Source organism: Palaemon carinicauda, chromosome 30 (assembly GCF_036898095.1).
Source record: "Palaemon carinicauda isolate YSFRI2023 chromosome 30, ASM3689809v2, whole genome shotgun sequence".
Classification (NCBI taxonomy): domain Eukaryota; kingdom Metazoa; phylum Arthropoda; class Malacostraca; order Decapoda; family Palaemonidae; genus Palaemon; species Palaemon carinicauda.
In genome coordinates, this window is record NC_090754.1 from 33,354,567 (window position 1) to 33,367,474 (window position 12,908).

The 12,908-nt window shown below is 36.2% G+C and overlaps 1 protein-coding gene across 1 annotated transcript in view; it reads left to right on the plus strand.

The window, feature by feature from the left end:
* The first annotated feature begins 46 nt into the window (after window positions 1-46).
* LOC137622979 (probable E3 ubiquitin-protein ligase HERC1) overlaps window positions 47-12,908 on the plus strand; it is a 91,431-nt gene continuing 78,569 nt past the window's right edge. Inside the window, exons 1-5 of the mRNA XM_068353590.1 lie at window positions 47-197; window positions 1,830-2,034; window positions 2,495-2,631; window positions 3,110-3,294; window positions 12,353-12,555. Coding sequence (XP_068209691.1) covers window positions 1,836-2,034; window positions 2,495-2,631; window positions 3,110-3,294; window positions 12,353-12,555 — 724 coding nt within the window. The 5' untranslated portion in view covers window positions 47-197; window positions 1,830-1,835. The remainder of the gene's footprint in view (window positions 198-1,829; window positions 2,035-2,494; window positions 2,632-3,109; window positions 3,295-12,352; window positions 12,556-12,908) is intronic.

Below are 12,908 nucleotides of genomic sequence, written 5' to 3' on the forward strand. Positions count from 1 at the left end.
TCTCTCTCAAGGAATACTGTTTACTGTATTATTTCTATGTAGGAAAAGTTCCACTAGATGGTTCTGCAAGAACAGCTGGCTCAGTTCTTCAACCAACAGATGTAGCCACTAGTCTAGCTCATTTAAGTGATGCAATTGGTGCCTTGGCTCAGAATGACACTGATGCAGCAAAGTTATTACTCCAACTCTGTACTCAGGTACTGCAATTTATGACTTTTATAGTTTTTTATGTATAAATAGTACAGGAAATTATTCTCAATAATTTGTATATGATACATGATTTATTGTGACTAGTGTGATTACAAAATTTAACATTAAAAGTTATACCTCCTTTGTCAAGATGCAGGTACAGGTACAGTACATGAATAAGTTGCTCTGTGATTGACTTGGCAAAGTACTGTATGGGTTCATTGAGATATGATTAAGGACATAAGATTTCTGTTGGTCTATATTTTTCCAATTTTGTTCATGATAAAATTTAACATCATTGCACTGATTTAGATAGTTGATAGATGAACCTTTTCTATATTCACAAGTATGAGTCAGTGGTAAGTACGGTAATGTCTTTTTCAACAATTCTAAGCTAATTTCTGGACCTGGTTGTTCCGGGAGAGGAGGGTAAAAGGAAGAGAGAAATATTAAGTTTTGAAATTGAAAAACTCATGCTTCTGAAGTATAAATTGGTAGACTATATTATTAGAATTCTTTTTTTAATCCCATTTTTTTTTCAATATACATTGTTTTCCATTTTCTCCCTCTCAAAATATAAACTGATAGTCCTATTTCTCTAAAAGTCACATCTCATCCCTTTAAAACAATGTTATTTTGGGGTTACTTAAAACTCCTCTTACTTTTTGGTTTCTTGATTCATTTATTTCATTTAAACCCCATTTGAAAGAAAATTTTGTGCTTTTAAAGTTGTACTTTGGAAATTCTCATAGCTTTTTAAGATTTGTTTTGTGTGTTGTATGTATTTTATCAATAGAAGTCACTTTCAAAGGTTACTATTTTTTATATGAAAACTTCTCGATTTTACGAGAAGTGAATATACAGATTGTAGGTTATAAAATTCTCTATCTTTTCATGTTTGAATAGGAAAAATCTATCAATATTAAGAAAGTAGTGGAAATTTTCTCCAAAAAATTAATATTTTGAGAAATCGGGCTCCGAAATATTTTTTGTAGAGATTGGTAGACCTACTTTAGTACGCGTAAGTATGGACTTTTAGCAGTAATTTTCCTCACCACTGTGGATCATAAGGACATAATCATCATATTTCAGGGTTATTTACCTAGGAGTGATGAGCCCTTTCCCTCAAATATAGATATATATACGCTATAAGCACTAAAGGCCAACACATAAGTAAGACGTTGCTAGCATAATCATTTGGTAATTTCAGTGTTGTCAAGTGTATTAGGAAAGAGGAGAATGTATAAAGAATAGGCCAGACTATTCTGTGTATGTGTTGGCAAAGATGAAATGAGCTGTAACTAGAGAGAGGGATCCAATGTAGTACTGTCTGGCTAATCAAAGGACCCAATAACTTTCTAGCTGTAGTATGTCAACGGGTGGCTGGTGCCTTGGCTAATCCACTACTACCGTGTTTGTTAGGGCCAAGTTATATTTCATAAATTCATTCTCCATTTGCTGTAATTTTCCAATCTGATTTATTTTCAGAAAGAAAAATTTTTATCAAAAATAAGATTTTCGTTACAGTAATATTGTTGATAAGTTTAATAAAAGTTTTATTGTTTATGTTATTTGTATTGTTTGATATTAAATATAATTCTTTTTATGAAAATTTTTCAAAAAATTGTATATATCAACAGCATCTTATGGTAGCCGCAATGGGTATCTCAAGTGGAGATATTGTTGGTGGTTCAAGTGAAGAAGTAGGGGACCTGAATTTGAGTAGTGAGCAACAGAGAGGTGCACAAGCAGGTTCTGTCACTCATCAGACTAGCTTTCCTGTTACTCAAGCTTTGGTATCTCTCTTAGCAGCAAATTCATCTCTGATTCATATTGCTAGCAAAGGTATGTAACCAGTGTCTAGTGATTTAGTGATTTGTTCATTTTCATTTGGATAATTAACAATGAAAGTTGGATTTGTCTCGCAACATTCCTCAGGACTTTAGCCTTATTAAGGGCCTGAAGTTAATTCCCAAGTTTTGTTAGGTGTTATGTACCTGGGAAAATTATTTGTGCCGTTTGTTTAAGACCCAGTAATGCAATGTTTTCAGGGGCACAGTTTTAAAATTGCTCTTCCATATCATATCTTTTTTTGTTTGTTTATGAGTACATGTGTACAGTACTTTTCAAAATACGTTTTTGAGTAGAATATCTTTAGCTGAAAGGAAAAATACAAGTAAAGAAGGTTATATTTAATCTTTGGTATTTATGAAGCTAAAAGGTAACCTTTTATGTTATAGGAGATCCTTCATTATCTATTACTGCAAGTATTTATGAAGCTAAAAGGTAACCTTTTATGTTATAGGAGATCCTTCATTATCGCCTATTACTGCAAATGGAGGGCATGGTGATCCAGGTATCCAGCTAGCAAATGCATTAGCAGCTTGTGTTATGTCAACAAAACTTCCTAATACACATCGTCAGTGGGCTGCTACGCAGTTGGTTAGTTGCTTGTTTTTTTATGTTTTACTGTACAGTATTTGTAATTGTTTTAATAGCTCTTGATTTTTATTCTTTAATGCAAGTTTCTATATGTATGGTATCTCTTCAGTACTCAACTTGTAATTGCTGTGATACTTCATTAATTTTGGTTTGTTTGGTTAATATTATTATGGGATTTTATCCAAATGATTACTTTTGTCCCAAACTAGAAGGCTTAAAAGTTTAAAAATATTCAAACACTTACGATAGTCCATCTTACAGAGAGATTAACTTGATTAGTTTTTAGGAGTTCCATCTCTACAATGTTTATTACCAAATTTCTCGTGCAAAAGTGTAGTCTAAATGTTAGAAAGTCAATATGTTAAATGTTTTGTCTTCAATGGGAAATAAAATACATTTTATGTTACATTCTACAAGTATAGTGTCAGTAGTGTTTGGCCTGTGAAAATTGTTAAGGTATTGCACATTTTCTTTAAAGGTTGAATGTGTTGGAGGTCGAGCACGGATTGTTGGGAACCATGTAGATCTTTCATTACCAAGTCACAGTAACAGTGCAGACTACACAGGTGCATTACCTCGTGTACAAACTGTGTACTTAGAAGGACATACCGAGCGCACTTCAGCAGTTCTCTGGATAGACTCAAGGAATTTGTTAGTCACAAGGTATGTCTTTGAAGGATTTTCTTTCTCAAAATGCTATTGTTTTTTAATCTTCTGTAAATAATTTTATTAAATACAGTAATGTAGTCAAATGTGAAAACTTTGCATTCAACTTTGTGATTGCTTAAGTGCAGAAATTTTTCTGCTAAGAAATGTTACTACAGATAGTCCTTAAAGGCTAGAGAATATTAAAAGTTGAATCATTATTTCGGAAAATAATTTTTTCTGTACGGTAATTACCTTACTTTCTATCTATAATTCTGGGAATCATTGAAATCAGGAGTTTAAATTTCCAATAGTAATAATAATGAGGGTGATAATAATAATAACAATGATGATGATAATAATGATAATAACAACAATATCCTGATAGAGAGTAAAAGATGTGAGATTGGAAGTATGTTTTGTAATAGAAGGATGGATGTAATAGTCTTGTGTGAAACAAAAGTAAAAAGGAAGGGTTAAGTGATGTTTGGTGAAGCATCTGGGATTGAAAGGGTGAAGAGCAAGAGAGGGTGTGACTTTATTGCTGAGTGAATGGATGACAAGTAAAGTAGGTGAATTTAAGGAGGTATCTAGGTTAATGTGGGTAAGGGTTAGGTTGAGTGGGGAATGATGGGCTTTAGTCAGTACATATGGGTCAGGTTGTGAGAAAAGTGAAGAGCAGCAGAATGAATTCTGGAATGAATTAACTGGGTGTGTAGAAGGACTGGATTGAAGGAATTATGTAGTTGTGATGGTGACTTAAATACAAGAGTGGGTGCTGGAGAGGTAGAAGGTGTCATTGGGAAGTATTGCGTATCAGGTGAAAATGAGTGGTGAGAGGCTGGTAGATATGTTTGTTGAAGAAGAGCTGGTAATAAGTTGCAGTTTTTTTTTTCAAGAAGGAAGATAATAACAAGTATACATGAGTAAAAGTGGCAAATGGAAGAGTAGTAGACAAGGAATTAATGGATTGAGTTGATAACAAGAAGGATGTTTGGATGATGTGCACATATTTAGGGGTATTGCTAACGGTATGTCTGATAATTTTTGGTTGAAAGAAAATTAGTTGTAGTAAAAGAGGGGGGGATGTAAACGGTAGGTTGGGAATTTAAAGATTATTAGATAAAGCTTTTTTTTCCTTTGTTTAGACCTGTTTGCATCATTTTTTTTCTGCATACCATAGTAAGATACCAAACCCTACAAATTTTAAGGTTTCTTACAACCACCACTACTGCCATCTCTTGGCAAATAAGGTAAACGTTCCTAGTTGCCCAAAACAAGTTTTTGGTGACTGAAGTATTGTAATAAAGAAAAAATAATTCTTATTTTTCTTTTACTTAAATGCACAACTACAGTGTATAATTATGCTGAACATATTATACACTGTTAAGTAAATTCTTCCTAACTGCTATGTTAGTAAAAAAATTCATTACGGGTACAAATATAGAAACTTCTAGGATTTGGACAATTAGGATAACCTACCAACAGGTTCACACAACAGAGCCCGAGTACAGTACTGTAAATTAATAAAGATAAAATTACCGGTAAATATTGTTATTTTATTTAACATAAAACTATATACTGTACCATAATTAAAATTAGTATATTTTATGATTTCAAGTCAATCTTTGCAAACTATGACCGTATTAATGAACCATATGCAATTAGAATCCCCTAACAACAGAATAGAGGTCAAGAAAATGAATATTTTCATAGGTCCAAAAGTATCTCTCGTGTAATGGGCGAACCCTGACTTTTTTAATACAAAACTGGTCTTAAAATTTAGCCCTTTACTCGGTAATATATGGTAGATAGATTATTGTTTATATTATTATTATTATTATTACAGTATTATTATTATTATTACTATTATTATTATTATTATTATTATTATTATTATTATTATTACAGTATTATTATTATTATTATTATTACAATATTATTATTAATTTTAGCTAAGCTACAATCCTATTTTGAAAATCAAAATGCTGTACTCTGTAAGTCTAGGGGCTCCAACAGGAGAGTAAACAAAGAAATAAATAAACTACGAGAGAAGTAATGAATAATAAATATGAAATATTTTAAGAACTGTAACATTAACCCCTTCACTATGATGACGTCGGTAAATGTCAAAAGATGCCTGATGATACAGACAGTGACGTCAGGATACGTCATTATTATTATCATCATTACAAGCTTTGATATAAACCATATTAAGGTAAAAAGTACTATACTGGTATATCTTACAAAAGATTATAAGACATGGTCGTGTATCGTACACAGTTCACACTTGAGAAATTTCACTAGAAAATCTCTGCCTCTCTCTGATATATATATATATATATATATATATATATATATATATATATATGTATATATATATATATATATATATATATATATATATATATATATATACATATATATATATATATATATATATATATATATATATATATATATATATATATATATATATATATATATACATATATATATATATATATATATATATATATATATATATATATATATATATATATATATATATGTATATATATATATATATATATATATATATATATATATATATATATATATATATATATATATATATATATATATATATATATATATATATACATATATATATATATATATATATATATATATATATATATATATATATATATATATATATATATATATATATATATATAGCCCCTCCCAAGCCTCAGATGTCTTCGTGGTATTAGGAGTACCTGAAGATCAAGGCACCCATCGACCAAGATCTTGGCCAGAGGTATGTTTTTTGTCATCAGTCTTTTGTTTATCGTATACCTTATAATTTATACATTATGGAATACTTCTTGTGTCAGTAGAAACAAAGGGATGTTTTCATTACATTTCTGTATAACGTAAACTCCATTATTACTGGACGAGAAGTTTTATATCTTTTGATGGCTATGTATTGTGCATTATTACGGAATAACATGGTCACCTCAATGAATATAAAGTTTTGTACACGTAGAATAACAGTCCTTTACCATTTTTTAGAGAAAATTATATGAAACAAATCTCTGAAAAATTATTCTGTAATCGCTTTCACATTGATGCCCGTATATATTCATTATACAAGATTTTAAAGAACCTTTCAGTTTAATTTTTCACCTTTCATTCTATTTCTTGCATGGATGTATATAGCTGTATTGCACACACTCTCGACCTCTTCCTTTCCAGGGCACTCCTAAGCCTAGGAAGCAGGTACAAGGGCCTCATTCTGGAATGATGCCATTCTCGAAAGACACCCCTTGGATTCTCGATCTTGGCCAGGCGGTGAAGCAGACAGTTTCAGGATCTACCACCTGTTCCCTGAAAGTTACTTCCCCCGGCAATCCCACCATCCCACTGGAATCCTCCCAAGGGAGTGAAGGTCCATCTAATCCTAGGCATAGCAGTGAGGCTAGGCAACCACCCCCTCTAGCCCATCCCAAGCCTCAGATGTCTTCGTGGTATTAGGAGTACCCGAAGATCAAGGCACCCAGCGGCCAAGATCTGGTCTGGGAGAGGATAGGATTGGCTCCAATCGGGCTTAAGAGGAGGAAGAGGAATCAGAGGGTAACCACTCCCTCCAACTGGGAATAACGTACATCCTTCGTACGAGTAGGGATCGAGGTCCCCAAGGTAGATCACATTTACAGATAACTATAAGCATTCGCCTATAGAGTTGAACCGGGTGAAACCCTTTTATCAAGGTGGCAGAGGTTCTTTCTTTTGCTCCCTCCGAAGGAGAAAGACCCAAGGAGTTGGAGAAGAATGAGAGTTCCTCCCTTCTCGAGGGCTTTAACCTTTGTCCAAGGGAACGGAAAGACACCAAGACGCTCCACAAGAATTAGCGTTCTATGGATGAACTTCAACCTCTAGGAGTGTGTCACTCGGCATCAACATCTGCCTTCTAAGACCGAAGCCTAGCGGACTTCCTGGTAGGGCTCAGTCCTCTGTCAAAAGGAACACTGTCGAGAACCTCAACCCTCCTCGGGCTGCTATGGGTGCTAGCTCAGAAGAGGAAGAACCTTTTGACAATGGCTCTGAACATTCTGACAGAGGACTGCTAATGTCCACCTCCCCCAAGATCTCCCCTCTGTAGCAGAAGGATGCTGATCACCTCTTATTGCAAGTCCTTTAATTGCATAAGAAGGGTCAGGAATCTACGGGAGCCGGATCAGGTCCTGGCGGAGTGAAAGGACACAGTCTCTTCTGTGATACACTGAGACCCACCAAAACTAAGATAGCCTTGCCTTTGTTGAGGGTGGTCAAGGCGGCTGCCTTGGTTGAGGGCGGTCAAGGCGGCAAAGAAGAGGGTGTACGCCCAAGTGGCAGGAACTTTCAGTCTTTCCGATTAGTGGTGTAAGTGAGCCCTCGTTTATTGCGGTAGATAGGTTCCAGACCCGACCGCGATAGGTGAAAATCCGCGAAGTAGGGACACCATATTTACGTATTTATTTAACATGTATATTCAGACTTTTAAAACCTTCCCTTGTACGTAGTACTGTTAACAAACTACCCTTTAATGTACAGAACACTTAATGCATGTACTACAGTACCCTAAACTAAAACAGGCACAAATATTAAAGGCGATTTTATATCATGCGTTTCCTAAACACGCCAAAAAGCACGATAAAAAATGGCAACCGATGTTTTGTTTACGTTTATCTCTGATCATAATGAAGAAACAAACGCATTTACACATCTGTGTATAGGTTAGTTTTTGCATCGATTATATTGATTATACAGTATTTTGATTTTGTTATTACCAATGTTTTACTTAATTTTTCTTAGGACTTCCAAATGAAATATTTTTCTTTATGACGCCGCCTGAAATGGCGGCGTCATAAAGTACGCTCCATCTTCGATCGTAATAAACAAACGAAGGCATTTAACGCGCATGATGAAAGTGATAGATAATGATATTACAGTAAAAGCTTTTAGAAAATATGTTATTACAAATATTATTTACCGTATCTATATAAAATCATACAGTACATACGTAGCAAAGCAGGAAAACAATTTACGAGAGAGAGAGAGAGAGAGAGAGAGAGAGAGAGAGAGAGAGAGAGAGAGAGAGAGAGAGAGAGAGAGAGAGAGAGAGAGAGTGTGTGTGTGTGTGTGTGTGTGTGTTATTTTACGTATGTAAATGTAAATTTTAAACAAACAAATATGATAGGTTATAACATGTATATTCAGACTTTTAAAACCTTCCCTTTAACTTAATGCATACTAAACTAAAACAGGCACAAATATTAAAATGTTAGAATTTTAAAGTAAAAAATAAAGATTGTTACTTTACTCACCACGAAAGAAGTTGAAGAAAAACTTGAATGATGATGGCGATGAATTTGCTGCACAGTAGAAATGATGATGATGAAGCTGATGATGTCTTCTACTGTGCAGCCAATGGTAGTATTTTATGTCTCTTCAGACGGAGGTGTCTTTTCCTGGGACACCTCTTCAACTTCTTCCTGGGACACTTCTTCAATTTCTTCCGAAGGCGTAGTAGCAGGAGGAACTGGCTCTTTTTTGCGAGGCTGGAAGAACATTGTGATCGGAAGTTGCTGCCGCTGCTTCTTTTTTCGCTCGAAGAGCATCCTGTAGGGAGTCATGTCGTCTTCGATCTTGTTGCAGAATTGCATAGAACGAACCATATCCTCGTCCCACTCTTGCGACATTTCTTTCAACTCCTTCACATGGTTATAGAAATTGGCAAGCCGTTCTAATGTTAAGCCCGTTTCTTCGACATTTTCTTGGGTCTCTTCCTGTGTTTCACTGTCTTCTTCACTGGCCGATTTCGTCAGGTCTTCTAGGTCTGCGTCAGTTAGCGGCTGGGAATGGCAGTCCAACAACTCGTCGACATCTTCAGTCGTCATGTCGCCAAACCCATCACCTCCAATTATGCAGCCAACTGCACAGATTTGCGTATTGCAGAGTGTTGAATCTCAGCAGGTATAAATCCCTCGTCATCGTAAACAATCTGGGGCCACAACTTCTTCCAGCTCGCATTGACAGTAGCAGGTTTCATTTCTTGCAGTGCCTTCTGGATGTTCTGCAGGCACGTGGCTCTTGTGTACTTCCGCCAGTACGCCTTCAAATTGAAAGTTTCATCCTCATCATCTTGGGCAGCATCCACACACGCAACGAGGTCCGCCAAGGTATTCTTCGTGTAGAGGGCCTTGAACGCCCTGATAACCCCCTGGTCCATCGGTTGAATTAATGACGTGGTATTGGGTGGCAGGAACTCAACCTGAATGCCCTCATGCGACAGATCAGTTGCGTGCCCACCAGCGTTATCCATAAGGAGAAGGATCTTAAATGGCAAGCCCTTCTCTACGAGATATTTGCTGACTTGCGGGATAAAACACTGGTGGAACCAGTTGGAGGTCAGCATCTTCGTAATCCATGATTTTTTATTATGCATCCAGTACACGGGAAGGAGATTCTTATTTTTATTTTTCAAAGCGCGAGGATTTTTCAACTTGTAAATAAGCCCCGGCTTTAGCAAAAATCCAGCAGCATTGCCACACATCACGAGGGTTACGCGATCTTTGAACGCTTTAAAGCCAGAGGCTTTGGCTTCTTCTTTGAACAGGAAAGTTCGCGACGGCATTCTCTTCCAAAACAAGCCGGTCTCATCCATATTAAACACTTGTTCCGTCTTGTATCCACCTTCAGCGATAATGTTCTTGAACGTCTCGTTCGCGTAAGTTTGAGCAGCGGTAGTGTCAGCGGAAGCAGCCTCGCCATGCAGGGAAACGCTTTTCAGGCCGAAGCGTTTCTGAAACTTCGCGAACCATCCTTTGCTGGCGGAAAAACGTTGTTTCTGACGCTGGGAATCAGTGGATGTCCCTGGTTGAGGTTCATCTACATCATCTTCGTCTTCTTCAGCATGGTCGCCATCGTCGTCTTGAGGTTCCTTTGCCGCAAAATTCTCAAACAAGCCCAAAGCCTTGGTTCGGATGGTGTTCGTATCCAAGGCTATGTTCTTCTTCCGGCAGTCGGCAATCCAGACTGCTAAAGCACCTTCCATACGGACAATCGTTTTATTACGCGTGGTAACGACTCGCTTCGCTGATCTGCTAAAGGTGATAGCAGCCGTCTTTCTAATGTTCGCCTCGTCCTTCTTGATGTAGCAAACGGTGGATTCGTTCACTCCAAAATGGCGGGCTGTGGCCGCGTAACTTCTGCCTTCTTTTAACATATCGAGAAGTGTCACCTTCTCAGCAATCGTCATCATCTTTCGGTGGCGTTTAGGCTCACTACCAGCCTTAATAGAAGCAGAACAGAACGCTTGGGAGCCATTATACAGTAGGGGTTAAACAAAAAGTTCAACAAAAAGTTCAACTTAAAACAGTCACGCACAGCACAGATTAAAGTTCACAGTAACGTAGCAGCATCTACCCGGCGAGAGAGCGGCAAACGAAGTGGCCGCGAAAAGATGCTGCGGGTTGGAGAAGCGGTCAAAACACCAATTACAGGCTAGATTTCAAAACTTGGGATCTGATTCGTCGTCTATCAGCACTTGAACCAATCACAGTCTGTCTTACATGCTACGTAGTAGTTACCAATTCAAATACAAGGTACTACGTATACAGATTTACGTACGCTATTTTACGCTTGTTTTGTTGTAGGATATGTACGCTTATTCGAGATGTGATTTTTGCAACAAAGAATATTACTGGATGCAGTACTACGTACGTATACATACAAAAGATTCATGGAAAAGATGCACATCCATTACATTTGTAGTAGTAGCCATCAGCAGCCTTACACCATTCAAATACGGTATGACTGCATCTGCTTTGCGTTTCATGTTCGATTTAATTTTACTACGTACTGTATACTGAATTATCGTATGATCACATTCTCTTTTCATGTTCTTTTTTCTTTCTGTACTGAATTATATGTCATATGTAATGCAATGAACCATCAGTAAGAGCAGATATTACTAATTACAGTATTAATGGAATTAACGAAATACGTATTTGGGGTCTTCATATATTGCGGTATTTTCGAAATTTCCGGAAAATCCGCGATATATGTATATACATGCGTTATGAAAAAAATCCGCAAAGTGGTAAATCCGTGATAGTCGAACCGCGAAGTACTTCTACCTGACTTTTTATAGTACTTCCTCCTCTGTACATCTTGGAGAGAACGTACTACAAGATGGTAGAGAACGATCCATCTCCTCTACCACTAGACCTGGCAATCTTGGCTTCGACGCAAAACTCTTCTTTGGCAAAACAGGTGACTCGGGGTGTACATTTCTCTGTGGAAGACGCCGCCAACATGGAATAGGTTGCAAAATGTTCCTTGCAATCTGTTTCATGGCTAGATTTCTGGTTGGTAACCAACTAGCCCACTCAGACCTGCACTGGTAAACAACCGTTACTTTGCAATTGCGGCAGGGTTTCTGGGGGAATGTGATGGCTGGACTAGTCTGTGTAAAGAGCTTCAGGTTTGTATATTTAGAAAAAATACAAATTATTCCAAATTTGTCATTTTCATAATGATATTAATAGTACAGTATTATAATTAATGATATGTCAAGGAGGATATTATAAAAGGAAGGTTGAAATTTATATACAGATGCACGCACATCCTTATCAGATTTAATTAAGATAAGGAGAGGGAGAGTGGGTGAAATATAAGGGTGGAAAAGAACATATCTACCATGGACTGTACCCTTGAAAGAATACTCTCCATGGGAAAATTCAAAGATGGGCTTGTGTTAGTTTCTTACAGAAGTATTCATTACTAGCGTTGCAATGTATTGATGGACTTTTCCAAACTGGAAATGTATTGTATGATCACTATATTTTTGTGCTAAAGGTTTTACTCTTTATTTTTTTTAGTTTATTCAGTTTTCCATATCTTTTCTGAACAGTACATTTCTGCTTTTCCTGTTGGCCTTTACAGTTTTAGCATTCTTCTTTGCTTGTAATACTAATACAGGGTAGTGATAATTACAGTATATCTTCCATTGTTTTGTAAATTGACTAAATTTACTTTTCTTTCACAGTGGTTATGATGGATCAGTTCGTACATGGAAAACAGGTCAGAAAAATGTATGCCCACAGGAGCACACACTAATATTCCAAAGTGGAGAAAGCACAAGTACATATTCAGTAACTCCCGCTGCATTAGAGAATTTAGTTGCTCTTCCTTCGGGAAGATATGTTGCTGCTTCATGTGAGAATGTACTTAATGTATGGCCGTTAAGTGGTAAGTGCAAATAGATTTCAGTTTTGTTGTAGATTGGTGGCTTATTGAACCTCAATGGTTTATTACCATATTCCAGTAACCAGTTTAATCGGTTGATTATGCTAGTTTCATATTTAATTGAAGAGTTTAGTTTTCCTTCTGACCAGAATTTATGAATCGTCAAAACTTGAATATTTTATCAAGCTTATTTTTGCATAGATAAAACATAAGAGTTCTACATTACCAAATATAACTAGCTTTTCTGTAACCAGAAAAGGGAAGTAGTCTTAGTAGCAGCTTGCAATGTGGTTTAATGAAAGTTGGGTTTCCTTTAGTTTTTTAATGGATGAATTTTAATGCTCTTAGAAGTATTT